Genomic DNA, 18,247 nt, shown 5'->3' with positions numbered 1-18,247 from the left:
ATGACTAAATGTCGTCAATAGTATCGATTAGTATATGAAAACTTTTCGAGATCTGTCGGTCAGGCAATCTTAATGTGAACTGTCGATAATATTTTGCGGGTTTAATATTAGTTACAGTGATAATTGACGAAACATAAGGGAGAAACAGACAGTCAGTAAGGGAGCTGGGAGGATTCAGAAACATTGCTATAATTCGGGAGAGCCAGGGAAATGTGGGAAAGTTGGTCATCCTACTCCACCAGCAGCTAACATTGAATTCTCACCTATCCAGCAAAGAGGTCACAACTGACTAAACCACTAACTGGAGGGGCTTACCTTCTTCCGATTTGTTCAGAAATTTCAAGTTTGGCTCTGTATGGTAGGTATCACTGTGATGAGTGCTCGTAAAGTGTAGTGTTGGGTTTTGTGTTGTTATGGGTGGAGGGATGTGAGGGGGCGAAACCCGTTGCCGGCACATGGCCCACTCCTCTCAGATTGCACCACGGGCGCCGCCGAGTGAAACGTTCCCATCCGACAGACGGATCAACATCAATAGTGTCACATGCTCTCACTGCAAGAAACAAAACGGACAACGGTGAGATCCGGAACTCAACCCAGGACTGGCACAAAGACGGGTGATCAAGAACTTTACGCCACCGTCGCTCCTCCCCTTGCTGGCCAGATACTGGCAGTGAAAATTTTCTACCACCAGGATTCGGATCGCCTATCCCAGAGTCGAATTCCACCGCACAGGCGCGTGTTCGCGATCTTGGCTATGCTGGTGAGTCTCACTGCTATACGGAAAGAACAGATATAAATTCAGATATTTCTGTTAGTGACTGAAGACGGCGTACTGAACAACAATGCATCGCTATTTACTTCATATGCAGTCTAATAATTATAGCTATTAGGGATAGTATGTTTATAGGCTGATGCCAGCTCCAAGCACATGTGGCAAGAGCAAGTAATTAATTACTATTGAATACATTATGGGAGTAACAGTGATCGATGTGTTACAAATATTTCCTATCAAAAACAGTCTTCATCACAATTTATTTATTATGGTGACCAGTTTCGACGACTACTGTGGTCATCTTCAGACCAATGAGTAAGAACCTCCTTCTGCTGGAGAATCACTACTGCATACTGAATCAGTAGTGATTCTCCAGCAGAAGGAGGTTCTTACTCATTGGTCTGAAGATGACCACAGTAGTGGTCGAAACTGGTCACCATAATAAATAAATTGTGATCAAGACTATTTTTGATAGTAAATACAAGTAATTAATATTTATTTTCCCCTGGGCAGCAGGTCAGTGTGGACGCATGGCCACAAAACTGCTAATCTATACTTCTAGGTGCAGTCCGCTTAGTGGTGCAGTTACAGCCACGTAGGAAACATCAGGTCGTAAAGTTTGTGATATTTTTCTGAAAAGACAGCTCGAGAAAATACGACCAGCACACTGATGTGATACGCATTAATGTATCACATGTAAAAATATCCACACTTGTACCAGTTACACCCTATATAGGTATCTTCAAATCGTAGCTAACAATTTGTACATGTCATTAGGCAATGGACGATGAACTTCGGTTTGAATACGGCTAAGTTTTGCCTGCTGTCAAAGCACGACTACACAAAAGAAATTTAAAAAACTGGCCTCAATTCATGACAGATGATGATATATCTTACTGCTTGTAATAGCTGAAACGGCGTCTTCCGACATAACTACGCTAGTAACATAAGCCATTAATTTTTAGTTTTCTTTTAAATATCGATTAGAATTGGTGAACTGCGTTATTTCGGTAGAAAAGTGAAAACCTTCTCCGTCTAGATGGTTCAAATGGCTCTAAGCACTATGGGACTTAACAGCTGAGGTTATCAGTCCCCTAAACTTAGAACTACTTAAACCTAACTAACCTAAGGACATCAGACACATCCATGCCCGAGGCAGGATTTGAACCTGCGACCGTAGCAGCCGGCTTCCAGATGTTCAGATACGCTTAACAATAACGTAAAAAGCTGCTCTTTTACGGTCATCCAAGCATATCAGACTACATATCAGTTATTAACTATCCCTATGAACGTTTCTCGAAGAAGGAAGTACCCGGTTTCTGCAATTACATGTAACTCACTACCGAGGGCAGCCAGAAGTCATGACTCTCTTGAAACACACACACACACACACACACACACACACACACACACACACACACACACACACACTCACACACATGTATATATAAGAAAAAGAAGTACAATGAACATGGGTCCGGAAACGCACGCTTTCCGAGGTAAACTCATGTTTATGGGAAGGGCTGCGCAATGCCTGGTTGCGGATATTAGTAGAGTTGTTGCATTGGCGCTGCATTAGATGTATCAGCAGTGTGTTATTATGCCTTACAGTACTCCACCTACCAATAGATGGTCTGCAGTCAGTTGTCTGGTTCGGGTCGTGTTATAGGCTACGTTAGTTTTTGTCGTATTTGTGTGCCTTATTGTACAATACTGTCAACCATATGTACGTGTCATGGTGTTTTACCTTCTTCCAAATGCGGATTCACTTCTGTGTTTACTGTTATTGCGCTGTTTGTACTTACAAATGGTGTATACATATACGTTTTCTCTCTTCCACCACTTGTTAGCAATGGAAGCCTACCATTCGACAAATGAACCGGCGAATGTAACATTCTGCTATAGTTTAGCAAATGGACGTAGCCTGCGAGCTCGTGCCCTCTATGCTGAAAAATATCCACAGTGCAAAGTGAACTCTGATAAGCTGTTCGGCAGACTTTCCCAGCGTGAGGGACACCAGTACACAGGTACCCTTGTACATCGGAAGACAGTGGAAGGCCCCGCAGAGTACGCACGCCTGACATGGAGGAGCGTGCGCTACATTCGGTGGAAGAAATCTCTGGCAGCAGTGTGTGACGACAAGCAGCAGCAGCAGCAGCAGCAATAGAAGGCGTGTTTCGCTCTCTTATCTGGGGGAGGGGGTACTTCATGAACAATTGCCGTACCTACGTCATGTACAGTGCGTACAGACGCTAAGGCCACAGAATCATCATTACGGCGGTTCTGTCAGTGGCTGTTGCAGAAGTGTGCCGCAGATGCACTGTCCACATCCACGATTTTATTTACCGATGAGGCAGGTTTCACAAGAGATGGTGTTCTGAATTTCCATAACCAGCATATATGGGCATCACCACCGATTCTCAGTCAACATATGGACGGGTGTACTTGGCGGTAGATTAATAGGGCCATACATGGTACCACAGAGGTTAACTGGAGCTCATTATCTGGACTTTCTCATTAACCTATTGCCTATCTTGCTGGACGATGTGCCATTGCAGCAATGAATACAAATGTAGTTCATGCATTATGGTGCACCAGCATATTTTCATCATAATGTGCGCGAACATCTGACGCAGACATTTCAGGACCGCTGGATTGGTCCTGGGGGGGGGGGGGGGTGGTGGGTGGGGAGGGGGGAGGGGGGAGGGGGGATTGGGAGGGGGAGAGGGAGGCACATCTTGTCTTGCTCGTCCCCCAGACCTCACTCCCTTAGACTTTTGGTTATGGGGACACTTGAAGGAATTGGTCTACAGCACGCCAATCAAGGGTGTGTGGACACCACAGTGTTGCAAAATGGTTCAAATGGCTCTGATCACTATGGGACTTAACATCTGAGGTCATCAGTCCTCTAGAACTTAGAACTACGTAAATCTAACTAACCTATGGACATCACACACATCCATGCCCGAGGCAGGATTCGAACCTGCGACCGTAGCGGTCGCGCGGTTCCGGACTGAAGAGCCCGGAACCGCTCGTCCACAGTGTTGCATCTTCAATGTTTGTCAGCAGGTACAACAACAATGGGGTATATTTCAAAGAGTGTTTCATTCATTACACTACAGGGCAGAGCGGTGCATTGATATAAATGAACGCCACATTGAACACCTCCTTTAAACACGTGTTGATCACAGAAGGTATGCATTTCTGGTCCCATGTTGATTAGGCTTATTTTTTCTAGTTTCCATGAGAACTACCACCTCTAAAAGTTTTCGACACTGTTATATTGCGAAAAGGTACACAGGTTTAACAAACATTAGAAGCAATATTCAGGGCGATCCTGTGATGACGTTACAGACTTTCATGTACGATGGAGAAGAGTAAATGTATCAATTTGAGATAAGGTTCCTTGGTCCAGAACTACCCAGTCGAAAGTTGTAAGCGAAAATCATTGTGATACCTCTGACAATGAAATATATATACCGGTACTGTTGTTGCTAAGATTGTATGGTTGGCAACCCCGACGAGCACTTAGGCATAAAGGCTGGGTTAATAACTCAACTGATCCAACGCACTGTATGTTGACATGAACATTCCTGGCGTACAATGTCGGTACCGGTACTGTAGTAGAGGGCAGTCTGTGTTATAAGCTAAAGTACTGATGTCGATCAGTTCTAACCAAATTAATTGTGCCCGTTGACGGAAGTTACAAACACGATTTTCGTGTATGAGCAAGCAAATGGAAATAGCGGAGAAGGCGTAAGGTGGTACAGGACCAGATATCCGTGTAGAAGACATCCGGCTCACACCATGATCCCAAGACTGTTCCAACGATTAAATGAAACAGGGCGACAGTACAACGACCGGGAAACGCACCCAATTTAGCTTGCTCGAGTGGATGAAGCGCATGCAGTCAGAAATCTATCTCTTGGCCGTGACATGGGTGTTTCGCAGAGTACTGTGTAGCTAGTTTTACAGGAAATGCAGCCACACTTCTACCATCCACGGAAAATACATGCTTTAACTCCTGCTGACTTGTAACCTGGTGTCGTGTTCCCTAGTAGCTTTTGCAGTTCCTTACAGCCTCTCCTCGCTTTCCTGCATATGCATATTTCGCGTGTTTCACCATAGAGGGTACGCTTAGTAGACGCAATAGTCATGTCTGGGCCAATGACAATCTCCACGCTACAGTTGCGAAGAGCCATCAAAACAGATTATTATCGGTTAACGTGTGGGCAGGCATAGTCAGTGATTACATACACGACTTAGTTCTTCTCTCTCCCCACTTCAGTGCACCACTGTACACAGTGCTTATCAGAGTCGCACTACCAAGTTCCTGAAACATCTCCCAGTTGTTATTCGTCAGCGGATGTGGTTCCGAAATGGTGGGGCCCCACCTCACTTTGGACTGAGGATTCATGAACATCTGGAATAACCATTCCCTTTAGACTAATGTAACAAAAGTCATGGGACATCTCCAAATACGGTATTGGACCTTCCATTGCCCGGCGTAGTGCAGCATCTCGACGCTGGATGGGCTTAACAAGTTGATGGAAGTCCCCTGCAGAAATATTGAGACATGTTTCCTCCATAGCCGTCCTTAATTGTGAAAGTGTTAACGGTGCAGGATTTTGTGCACGAAATGACCGTTTGATAATGTCCCACAAACGTTCGATGGGATTCATGTCGGGCGATCTGGGTGACCAGATCATCGGCTCGAACTGTCCAGAATGTTGTCCGAACCAATTGTGAACAGTTCTGGCCCAGTAACATGGCGCATTGTCATCCTTAAAAATTCCATCCTTGTTCGGGAACATAAAGTCTATGAATGGATACAAATGGTTCAAATGGCTCTGAGAACTATGGAAATTAACTTCTGAGGTCATCAGTCCCCTAGAACTGAGAACTACTTAAACCTAACTAACCTAAGGACATCATACACATCCATGCCCGAGGCAGGAGTCGAACCTGCGACCGTAGCGGTCGCGCGGTTCCAGACTGTAGCGCTTAGAACCGCTCAGCCACCCCGGCCGGCCGCTACAAATGATATCCAAGTAGTCGAACACAACCATTTCCAGCCAATGACCGGTTCTATTAGACCAGAGGACGCAGTCCATTCCATGTAAATACAGGCCGCACCATTATGGAGGCACCACCAGCTTACACAGTGCCTTGTTGACAATTTGGGTCCATGCCTTCGAGGGTCTGTGCCACACTCGAACCCTACAATCAGCAACTACCAACTGAAATCAGCCGGTCGGTGTGGCCGAGCGGTTCTAGGCGCTACAGTCTGGAACCGCGCGACCCCTACGGTCGCAGGTTCGAATCCTGCCTCGGGCATGGATGTGTGTGATGTCCTTAGGTTAGTTATGTTTAAGTAGTTCTAAGTTCTAGGGGGCTCATGACCTCAGAAGTTAAGTCCCATAGTGCCCAGAGCCATTTGAACCATTTTTTGAACCAACTGAAATCGGGGCTCATCTGACCAGGCCACTGTTCTTCAGTCGTCTAGGGGCCAATCGATATGGTCGCCAGTTGACGTGAGGTGCTTCAGGCGACGTGCTCTTAACAAAGGCATTCGCGTCGATCGTCTGCTGCCATAGCGCATTAACGCCAAATTTTGCCGCTCTTTCCTAACGGATACGTTGGTCGTATGTCCGATATTGATTCTTGGGGTTATTTTACGCAGTGTTGCTTGTGTGTTAGCACTGGCAACTCTACGCAAACGACGCTGCTCTCGGTCGTTAGATGAAGGCCGTCGGTCACTGCGTTGTCCGTGGTGAGAGGTAATGCCTGAAATCTGGTATTCTCGGCACATTCTTGACACTGTGTATCTCGGAACATTGAATTTCCTAACGATTTCCGAAATGGACTGCGTCTAGCTCCAACTACCATTTCACGTTCAAAGTCTGCAAATTCCCGTCGTGCGGCCATAAACACATCGGAAACATTTCCGTATGAATGACCTGAGTGCAAATAGTTCCTTTTATGCCATGTGTAAACGATAGTGCTGCCGTCCGTATATGTGCATATCGCTATCCCATTACTTTTCTCACGCCAGTGTAAAGCGGATAGGCAAAGGAAGTCCTGCTTCGTGACCAGCACGTTCATCCGATCTCGCTCCACTTGATTTCTTCTTGTGGGACCATGTGAAACGTCTTATGTACGAGACTCTTGTCGAGACTGAAGAGGATCTTCTGCCAACAATTCTCGCTGCCTGCAACACTGTTCAGTCGACACCACAGATGTTAGAAAGAGTACGACAGAGCTTTGGGCGACGATGACATGCCTGCATTGATGATAGGGGACGCCATTTTGAACAGCTGTTGTGAATATAGCTGCTTGTGAAACTTAGAGCGTTTGAATAGAATTCATTATTAATGTACCATAGACTTAAGAATTTCGGTCTGTCTGACATCGGTCTCTCTGACATCAAGTTGCATGCACCGTTTCTCGTCAATCAAAAGGAGAAATTATTTGAGGGCATTGGGGAGTATTCAGCAGGACTTCTGTAGGTACGCCATGGCCAGGATTCGGACGTTGAGTCTTTCAATTTCAGCGCTGCATGAAGCTAAGGGGGAACTTCAGTAGAGTTTCGCTTACAGTGTTCGAATCGAGCATTTCCGATCTAGGGTCCCTTACCTCAAATTGATATATTTAACCCTCTCCAGAGCCCCTGAAAGATGGTAACATTATCCCGGAATCAAACTCTACATTGCTTTTGGCCTAATTTGGCGTAAAATATCTATAGAGGCTTACGTTTTTGCCGAACACCAAGTAGGAGACAGGAGCAAAATAGATGCATCTTACTTGATCGCTCAAAAGTGAACCCCTCTATGAAGTTCATGGCGAGGGTGAATCCCAGCATCACCAAGGCGCAGCACACCACCACCAAACTTTGCAGCACCCTTAGGCTGAGCCACCGGAACCTACAACAAGAGAACACACGCTTCAGTTTCACAGCGCACTTATGCTTATACCGGTCACAGGAATACACCGCGGCCGACCCTATATTCCTTCCAGCCCTCCACGGGTAAATGAACAGCGCAATGTCAACACAGCTTGCACTCGCACCCGACGATATCCACACTGGCAACCATTCGAGTTTACCGAACTAGGGTAGTTGCATATCGCATGTATTCGTCACTGAGTAACGAATATCGCACGAGACTCGAAATACCGTTTCGTTACTGCATGAAGCGTATCGTTACTTGCATCTTTCCTTCACCCGTACTCGGTTATTGCCCGATTCGGACCGAATCAGTCGTTTCCGAATTCCTCCACTTCGTTATCCTCTGCGAACTCAAGACGAAAGGAAACGTTTACTTGGGACCCGTCCACACATAACGATCCATCCGTCTGCACAACTGTTTTCACTCATCAGATCTGTGAAGACAGATTGTTGCGTATGGGCAGGAGATTTTAGGCAGATACAAGACGAGATATGCGCAAACGTGGAAATAGGTTTGAGTAAAATTACTCAAATCAGTGGGCATACACCACAACAGCGCAGACAAACTGTAATGTATGGATAGAAGATCGCCGCAAATCTTGTGCGCCGAAGGTGTTTGAGTCAGTTTAGTGCTTCTCGTCTGTGGGCAGAGTAAGTTCTAAAATGGTGGATACGCGTCTACATGGTCTAGAGCAGTGATTCCCAGCCTGGGTTTAATTACCCCCTCCCTCCTCCCCCCCCCCCCCCCCAGGAAGTAAAATGAAATTTTCTGAAGGATAAAAACAAAAGAAATCTCTTGTCTTTCGGTCACGAAACTGAACTATTTTTAAGAGACCATTTGTATGTATGTACTGAACTCGGAACCTAGAAACGACGGAGCCGACCCACACCGAATCCAGGGCTACAGTGCGATTCGGCCCCCTGTGGACACCCCATCCCTCACCTCACCCCGGGAACGTCTCGTTCCAGACGAGTGTAACCCCAATGTTTGCGTGGTAGAGTAGTTAATGGCGTACGCGTACGTGGAGACAGTGTTCGCGCAGCAATCACCGACATAGTGTAACTGAGGCGGAATAAGGGAAACCAGCCCGCATTCGCCGCGGCAGATGGAGAACCGCCTTAAGAACCATTCACAGGCTGGCCGCCGGCCGCGGTGGTCTCGCGGTTCTAGGCGCGCAGTCCGGAACCGTGCGACTGCTACGGTCGCAGGTTCGAATCCTGCCTCGGGCGTGGATGTGTGTGATGTCCTTAGGTTAGTTAGGTTTAAGTAGTTCTAAGTTCTAGGGGACTGATGACCATAGCTGTTAAGTCCCATAATGCTCAGAGCCATTTGAACCAAACAGGCTGGCCGGCACACCGGACCTCGACACTAATCCGCTGGGCGGATTCGTGCGAGAGACCGGCACGCCTTCCCGCTTGGGAAGCAGTGCTTTAGACCGCACGGCTAGCCGGGCGGGCTTAGAGACCATTACCATTACCACTATCTCGTGAAAATGTAATAATGACTATTACAATTCTTTTCATGGCTTTCATTAAAGTGTGACCAATATGGTGAAGGGTACAGCTTGTGAAACGAATGTATGAACAACATTTTCCTTGTTCCTAGTATAGTCCAGCTACTATACATGTACTTTCTACTTTCTGCCATGCACCTATGACAGTAAAATTGAGACATACATGCTTAAATATCTCATGAAATTGCTTTCTTTGAGTTGCAGCTAGTTCCTGCAACAGACCGGAAACTGACATCTCAACACAACTGTTACTACGTAATGGATATTACATAGCTGAAGGTCCTACATATTATTATTATTATTATTATTATTTGTGACAACGTTCAGACACAAAGCATTGGCAACCTGAAATCTTCCAGTGTCTGCCAGGACAGAAATACGTGTCCTGCAGTCAAGTGGTTAGTTAGAAAGTAGTTCTAAGTTCTAGGGGACTGATGACCTTAGAAGTTAAGTCTCATAGTGCTCAGAGCCATTTGAACCACATACACTTTTGTCATTTTAAAAATGCAAGTGATCAAAGAAAATTCGTTTTCATTATGAAGTATAGTTACGTACAAACGTCGAGGGGCGTTCTAGCTAACATCTTATTGCACTCAGCGGTAACAATATCAGAAAGTTTGGGAGTTCATTGTTGAATGTAGAGGAATCACACATCTTTGTGGAAAGTTGAGAGCAAAGAATACAGCGATTCAGATAAGAAGGCAGCTGCTTATGGTTATTTAATGGAGAAAACACGAGCGGTTGACCAAACGACAGACAGGGAATAGTTAAAAAAAATTAATTCGTTGCAGACTAATTACCACAAAAGCTAAGTAAAGTAACGAAATCCTAATGTAATTTGTCGTTCATAACAAGAAGCAATGAGAGGTGAGCTGTAAAATTCGCTACCACAATACTAGACGTAAAACGTTATAGATAGATTATGAATGCAGTTTATGTCAGGTTGCTGGGAGACTTAAGGCAGGGAATTGAAAATCCGAACTAGGAAAGTATAGCTCATTGGTCATGCCTATAATTTCTTAGACTTTAAGATACTCGTAAAACTGTAAAATTATTATCTGTACCTTATCACGATTGATATATTACAGAATCAAGGTACTTTATTTGCCGCCAGGAAATCCTCCTTCAGGACAGCACAAATAGCTTCGCACTGTGTATGATTTCACTCAATGCGTGTTTCAAATTTGCGCAGAAAGTTTTAAATACTTGGAGCTTCTTCCTATTTCCCGGAACCTTAGCGTCACCTCGGCCGCTGATGCGAAGTAATTGCTCTTCTTTTTCCGCATTATACGAGGAGTTACAAGCGTCAGAAGACAATGTTTTCATATCCACCCGGAAGTAACTACTCCAGCCGTCAGGTTCGACCTGCATTTCTCCAAGTACGTTTATGTGCGAAAACTTCCTTTGCTTAAGCAGCCATTGTCCAGACCAATTCGGTCGGTCTTTCTGGTTCTTGCACTTTGTTTGCAACACAGATTCCGAACACGGAGCATAACAGATTTTCTGAATAAGTGAAATAAACTTTCAGGTTGTGAGGGCATAGTAGCTTGCGCATAGTACTATTGGAACTTGTGTCGTGTGAACACACCACATTTTCAGCGATTTATTGCACGCACAGATGTTTGGGCAGATAATTGTGCAGACAGACTTGTATGTGGACGGGCCTTTATTCGTCTGTCTTCTTCAACGCATGCTTAGAGCCGACTCGTTAAATATCGTATTGCTCCAGCTTCTTATTCTCAGCGGCACTAATGCTTGCACACGCCGAGTAACGAATATATTTTATTTTGTTCGTCGCCATGCTCTCTTTCCCGCATGTCATCTTGCCCGACTCAGCCAGAGTAGGAAATATTCGTAATCTCCCGCCGCGCGGGATTAGCCGAGCGGTCTTGGATCTGCAGTCACGGACGGTGCGGCTGGTCCCGGCGGAGGTTCGAGTCCTCCCTCGGGCATTGGTATGTGTGTTTGTCCTTAGGATAATGTAGGTTAAGTAGTGTGTAAGCTTAGGGACTGATGACCTTAGCAGTTACGTCCCATAAGATTTCACACAGATTTGAACGTATTTTTCGTTAACTCCCAGTTCTCTTCATCCTGATACGATCTACGGGCACAGCAGTAGAGAGGCTTGTGCGCGGTTTTAATGCGCGAACTGCATATCTCCAACCTCACTTAGTTCGATCTATCTACCCTTTTACGCAGTGTTCAGTCCGGTTATCAAATTAAATCATGATATGACGTGAGTGGAAGGTTAGTTCCATTTTGCAACGACTCTTGGTAGCATTCAAGCAAACATTTTTCCTGACATGTCTTTGAAAAACTCACAAAGTGTGATTTATTTAGACAACCATTTTCGCCCACAGAAAAAATTCCATAATTCCATAACAAATTGGAGAAAACAAATGTTGCTAATGACAGATCTATTTACCAATAGTATTTTATTTCTATCAGAGCTGCAACATGCACCTTTGGCTTCTGCACTACCAATACCAGCAGAGGTAGCATTTTTTTTTTCATAGCAAGGAGCTTTAAAACAGAAACCACTACTCCATACTGTACTTCACGTTCACAATTATGAAATCAAACATGACACTGAAAATAACTTTAACTGCGATATGATATCTCAAAATAACCATCTGCAACTTACGCTCCGTCATCTGTTGCACCATTCATTTGTCAACAAGTACCGGCTCCTCATTGCTTAGTGGTAACTGCGTGTTTAGGATGTTTTGTATATGATGACGTTCAGTAACAAAAGTAACGGAATAACGAATACATTGAAACAGCTATGTGCCACGACAATGCCGAACACATACAGTACATAATTTAGTCATTACTTTTACAGCTCTGCCAGTGACAGAACGTCACACCAGCGCGCCCTCTGGGCCGAATTTTAGACATTGGACCAGGCTGTAAGCGGATCAAGTCGCCCGACAAGGCGCGCAATAGTAACACCGTTCAACACAAAATCTACGAGGGTGAGTCAAATGAAAACCTTTAATTTGTAATACCAAATCGAAATTTCACCCCATTATCCTGTAAGTAGGTAAGCGTGCTACAAACAGCATGCAGAATGGCCAGTAGGTGGCAGCGTAGTGCATACATACCGTCGCAGTATCAGTATAAAAATGGCCACCCCACTTGCGACTTGCACCTGGGAAGAACAGCGTTCTGTTATTCGGTTTTTGCGGAGTGAAACTGTGAAACCTATTAAAATTCATCGACGAATGAAGGTCCAGTACGATGATGCATGTTTGTCGCAGCAGCAAGTTTACGAATGGAGTAGGAAGTTCGAAAATGGTGTGACTTCAGTGAAAGATGCTCCTCGTCCAAGTCAGACACAACGAGTTGTGACTCCACAGAACATTGCATCAATTGAAGCCATAGTGAAGGAAAACCGCCGAGTGACAATGAATGTTTGCAGATTAGTCATGTGTCAGCACACCACATTGTGCATGATGTGCTCCAGTTTCACAAAGTGTCTGCAAGATGGGTGGCACGGCAGCTGACTCCTGAAATGAGAGAACGAAGTGTTGATGCTTGTGAAGAACTTCTTCGGCGCTTTGAACGAGAAGGTGATGGTTTCCTTGTAAGAATCGTTACTGGGGACGAAACCTGGTTTCACTTCCACCAACCGGAAACGAAGAGAGCGAGCAAGGAATGGCGCCATTCCTCATCACCAAAACCAAAGAAGTTTCGAGCAGATCCATCAGCAGAGACGGTTATGCTGACTCTCTTTTGGGACGAAAAAAGCGTCATTTTGGAGCATTACATGCCTAGAGGGACCACTGTCACCAGTGCATCATACACAGATCTCCTAAAAAATCATGTGCGGCCTGCAATCAAATCAAAGCGACATGGATTGCTGTCAGCAGGTGTCCTTTTGCAACATGACAATGCAAGGCCCCACACTGCCCGTAAAACAGTTGCAACAATCACAGACCTGCATTTTGAGTGTCTTCCTCATCCACCATACTCACCGGACCTTGCCCTAAGTGATTTCCTTATATCTGGACCACTCAAAGACGCAATGGGAGGAAAGAAGTTCTGTTATGAGTAAGAGGTACGCCAGGCGGTGCGTGAGTGGTTGCACTTTGTAAGCGCTGGAGGACTTGCATTGATGAGATTAAAGTTGAAAAGTGATACAGCTTTGAGCCACTTCTGCACAATAAATAATATTTAAAAATATTTAAGCTTTCCATTTGACTCACCTTCGTAGTAAGTGACTGACCCTCATAAATTTGGTGACACTGAATTAGAAACCGACGTGAGGGTTTTCTTATTAGTTCTGGTTTTCGAACTGCAGCCATTATCTATGATTACGCCTCTTTTACTGAACATTGGGCATATGGCATCACTACCTCAATGTTTCGTTAACTTTACAACGTGGTGTCATCACATGATCGAGCACATGCTATGCACGTGTTCATAACGATATCAGTAATGTTATGGGCAGATAAGAGTCGTTAGTTCTTAAAAATTGTTATTATAAGAGGGTCGTGTTTTGATGCTTCTCAATATTAAAGGATTGAAAGAGTTCTTTGAAACTGAAGATTGACCTTACATACTGCAAAGACATAAATCGTCTGATGGAAGCACTGAATATGGTGTAAAGTCCTGATAAATGTCAAATAATGCCTCTTCAAGACAAGTCTTTGAGAAGTACTTGCTCGAAATTTTCTTTCCCATTCCCATGCTATATGATACCAATTCAAAACAAACATATCCGAATAAAAAAAATTCAAATACGAGAAGACCATATGGGGCATCAGTAGGAAAAACGCTTAATTTCAACTGCAGTCCGACTACACCGAACACAGACATCTCCTGTGCGAGCGGGGTAACCTCCTAGGCCTGAACATTACTTGCTGAAAAGTCGGTGAACGAAGCGATCATTGACTTCCAAAATGCGAAATGTGCACGAACCACTAATAGAGAGAAACAGTCCGACGCTAAATACAAAATTGAGGCCTGTAAAGCATTTTGTAAAAGCTTAACAAGTAAATGACTCTGCATTCACTTACTTATGTTGAATGTAGTCCAGATTCAGTTTTGAAAAAGTGGAAGCATTTGTATTTATTCGTCCGCGATTACTTTTAAAGACAGTCGACTTGAATTAGTAGTAAACGACAGGGGGAAAGTAGTTTTGAATCATTAAACAGTGTTTCAAACGTGTTTTTGGGAATACAGAAGATCTGTTTCATTACTAAACGGCGTTCCAGTCGCCTGGTTTCATTTTCAGGTAGACTATCTAGTGGCTGCCAGGGACAACAAAAATTTGATTTTCACTATTTCATTGAACTATTAACTGCATTACAAAAATTTAAATTTTCTGATAAACTAGTCATTAACAGGTATAAACTTATGTTAAATTTTTATAAATTTATGAAGAGTGTACACGTCCTGAAGCAGTGTAAATCATGCAGTGCAAATTACCCTTACTGTATCCATACAGTATTATAGAATTAGAGCACTTAGCGGCTTCCAACAAGCTTTAGACATGATATTTTAAATTTTCCCAAATTTCTTCTCGTTGACAACCCCACCCCATCACACACAAACATAACAATGGATAGAAAAAAGGTTATCACTTATATTTTCGCTGTTCAGACAATAGAACTGCGTCGGCAGGCATGACATTTTAATTTATTCCTTCTTTACTACTAACTCTGTTCACAACAGATTTTGCAGACGGTATCCACACATACCACTGAATGTACCTGCAAATTATACAATTGTATGACCCATAGACGATAAACAATGAGATGCGTGAAAAACTGAAATGTCTTCAACCGAAAATGTATTACTTTGTTAATGCCAAATATTTAATACAGTAATTCATTTGCATAGTAATCACACATGTGACGCTGTTTTTTACGTGGGAGTTCGAATCTTTAAATAATTAAGTTGGGGCTTACTACTTTAAATAAATTTGTGATTGATCTCACACACTTGAGTTAATTGCTGGAGTGCAACATTTCGTTAAAATGGGTGTTTAACAGTCACGGGTGGGTTTCTTTCTGCGAAACTGAGATAATATGAGTGACGTACGTGGTAGGCACTTTTATCGTGATAGTTCACTAGTGAAGGGAAATTACAAAGAGAAATGCGGTACTGCCATGTTAAATCATTGTTGTTGAGAGATGAAAAGGGTATCGCCTGCAACGCAATACCAAGGGCAGAGACGGTCATTTTCACATTTTTTCAGTATTTCGCCTATAATTGTAAGATACACAAAACAAAAATCATAAAAGCAAAACTTTCGGGTTATGTAAACCAAAAACACAAACTTTTCTATTCACCTTTACATCCAAGTTATCAGAAGGGCTTATTTTGCCTTCCTCATTTCCACTGTGTCCTGCACAATCATTACTTCCAACTTACTAAAACCCAAAATAACTAGGACTATTTTCCACCACAGAACTAACACCGTCTCTAATGACCTCGTTGTCGACGGGACGTTAAACACTAACCACCACCACCACAGAACTAACAGCCCAAAACAAAGCCCTCAGTAGACTAAACCCACAAATAGTACAAATATTGCGCGTGCAACTTTACACCATCATTCATAACTAGAAAGGAGGAATGTACAGGGCTTGGACAAAAATGTAATTAAAATTAATAGCTGAAAGACGATGACGTAGAAATAACCTATCCTGTTTAATATTATCCCAAATGATCTCTTTACAGAACACGCTTACGCACAAGTTTGACAAGGCACCTACAGTCTGACTATTGCTAGACTGGACGCGGGTATGGCAGCTTGTCTTCTGTACAATATTCGTTGCAATTCCATTCATAACGCAAAAAATATGAAAATCCCGAAGCAAACCAAACTTCACAGCGAAGTGCTCGCTGTTTTGAAACTTCCTGACAATGCAGTGCCGAGATTTGCTAGACAATGCGCTTTGCTGGAGTGAAAACTCGCTCCGGCACACAAGTTTTAATCTGACAGAAAGTTTTATATCAGCGCTCATTCCGTTTCAGAGAGAAAATCTCATTCTGGAAACATCCCCCAGCCTGTGACTAAGCCACGTCTCCGCAATATCCTTTCTTCCATGAGTGCTAGTTCTGCTCGTTCACAGAAGAGCTTCTGTGAAGTTTGGACGGTAGGAGACGAGGTACTGTCAGAATTGAAGCTGTGAGGACAGGTTACGAGCCGTGCTTGGGTAGCTTAGTTGGTACAGCATTTGACTGTGAAAGGCAAAGGTGCTGAATTCGAGTCTCAGTCCGGCACACAGTTTTAGTCTGCCAGGAAGTGCAACTTTAAATATTTTTATTTTATTTGTTTCATCACTCTTCTAACTACTTTGAGGCGCACAGTTTTAATCTGCCAGGAAGTGCAACTTTAAATATTTTAATTTTTATTTGTTTCATCACTCTTCTAACTACTTTGAGGCGACTTGTGCCCAGTGTACTGTTTGCTGGATAAGTTATATTCCAGTCTTCCTCTGCAGTTTTTACTTTCTAAAGTCATTCCTTGATGTCGTAACGGAAGTCCTATCATCCTGTCCCTTCTTGTTGCCAATGTTTACCATATATTTATTTCCTTACCGATTCTGTGAAGAACGTCCTCATTCCTTATCACTCCACCTAATTTTCAACAACTTTCTATAGCACCACATCTGAAACGCTTCGAGTCTCTTGTTTTCCGGTTTTCCCACAGTCCATGATTCACTTCCGTGCTATAAACGTACGTTCTTTCTTCTAATTATGGCCGATGTTTAGTAGACTTATTTTTGGCAAGGAATGCCCTCTTTACCTGTGCTAATCTACTTTTTGTGTTCTCCTTGCTTCTTCATGTGTTATTTTGCTTCCAAATCATAGAATTTCTTTGCTTTATCTGCTTCGTTGTCCCCAATTTTGATTTTGTCACGGATGTCATTTCTGCTGGTGCTCATTACTTTTCGGTTCCTTTGGTTTACTCTCAAACCATCGTGTGTGCTCATTAGGCTGTTCATTCCATTTAATAGGTGCTTCAGTTCTTCCACACTTTCACAGAAGATAGCAGTGTCACCAACGAATCTAGCCACTGACATCCTTTCACTCTCAATTTTAATCTCATTCTTGAGCCGTTCATTTCCATCGCTGCTTCTTCAACATCTAGACTGAACAGTAAGGGCAAAAGAATACGTGCCTGTCTCATACCCTTTTTAATCAGAGCTTTTGTTTTACCCCTCTTTTTTCTTGTGCATATTGTATCTGATAGCTATTTTCTGTTTTAAAGATAATAAACCAGCTTACAGGAAATTTTAGACATTCTTCAAACGAATCATGCAAGAATCCCGAGCCGCCGATAGTTTAAGTAACTTTCAGATGGTGTCCATGGACTGGCGTTATGTGGCCATTGCGTGGCAGGTACTCAGCTGACTTTTCGTCAGTTCTACTTTTATCGGCTCAACCATCGTAGAGTGAAGGGGCAGACAACCTGAAACCTATCTAGGTAGGTGAAGTGAGAGAACTACACACCCCGCCACAGGATGATGGAATGTGTAGTCCAAATCAGGTCACATTTTCTGCATAAATAAGCAAGTTCAGGGAAGCGCAGCCAGAGGAAATCTGAAATATCTCATGTAATAAAACAAAGTGTGGCTGCATGCCGCTGAGATAACGTCGTCAACAACGATGAAAATAATAAAATTTCAATAATTGTTCTTGTATGAAACAACTGGAAGCACGCAATGAGGTATAGCCCAAAGTCGTATTGCTTACAGCGATATGAAGCTTCGTTTTTTCAGTGTTTCACTGCCATTTAATGCAAAGCTGGAACAAACGAAAGGACAAACGCAGATACACTCCTAGTTTCGCTGTGTTGGCTCACTTGGTCCTCCATCAACTTAAATCAAGAGACAAACCTCTCTTTTACAGGGAAGGATAGGTCCACAGTGTGTGTGTGAAATCTTATGGGACTTAACTGCTAAGGTCATCAGTCCCTAAGCTTACACACTATTTAACCTAAATTATCCTAAGGACAAACACACACACCCATGCCCGAGGGAGGACTCGAACCTCCGC

At 43.6% G+C, this 18,247-nt stretch overlaps 1 protein-coding gene across 1 annotated transcript in view; it reads right to left on the bottom strand.

Annotated features, from left to right (window-relative positions):
• LOC124775263 (gustatory receptor for sugar taste 64e-like) overlaps positions 1-18,247 on the bottom strand; it is a 155,989-nt gene that overhangs the window by 116,292 nt on the left and 21,450 nt on the right. Inside the window, 1 exon segment of the mRNA XM_047250102.1 lies at positions 7,577-7,695. Within this exon segment, the coding sequence (XP_047106058.1) occupies positions 7,577-7,695 (119 nt within the window).

This window comes from Schistocerca piceifrons, chromosome 2 (assembly GCF_021461385.2).
Source record: "Schistocerca piceifrons isolate TAMUIC-IGC-003096 chromosome 2, iqSchPice1.1, whole genome shotgun sequence".
NCBI lineage: Eukaryota > Metazoa > Arthropoda > Insecta > Orthoptera > Acrididae > Schistocerca > Schistocerca piceifrons.
The sequence above is the reverse complement of the archived record's forward strand: the minus strand, read 5'-3'. Positions and strand labels throughout refer to the sequence as shown.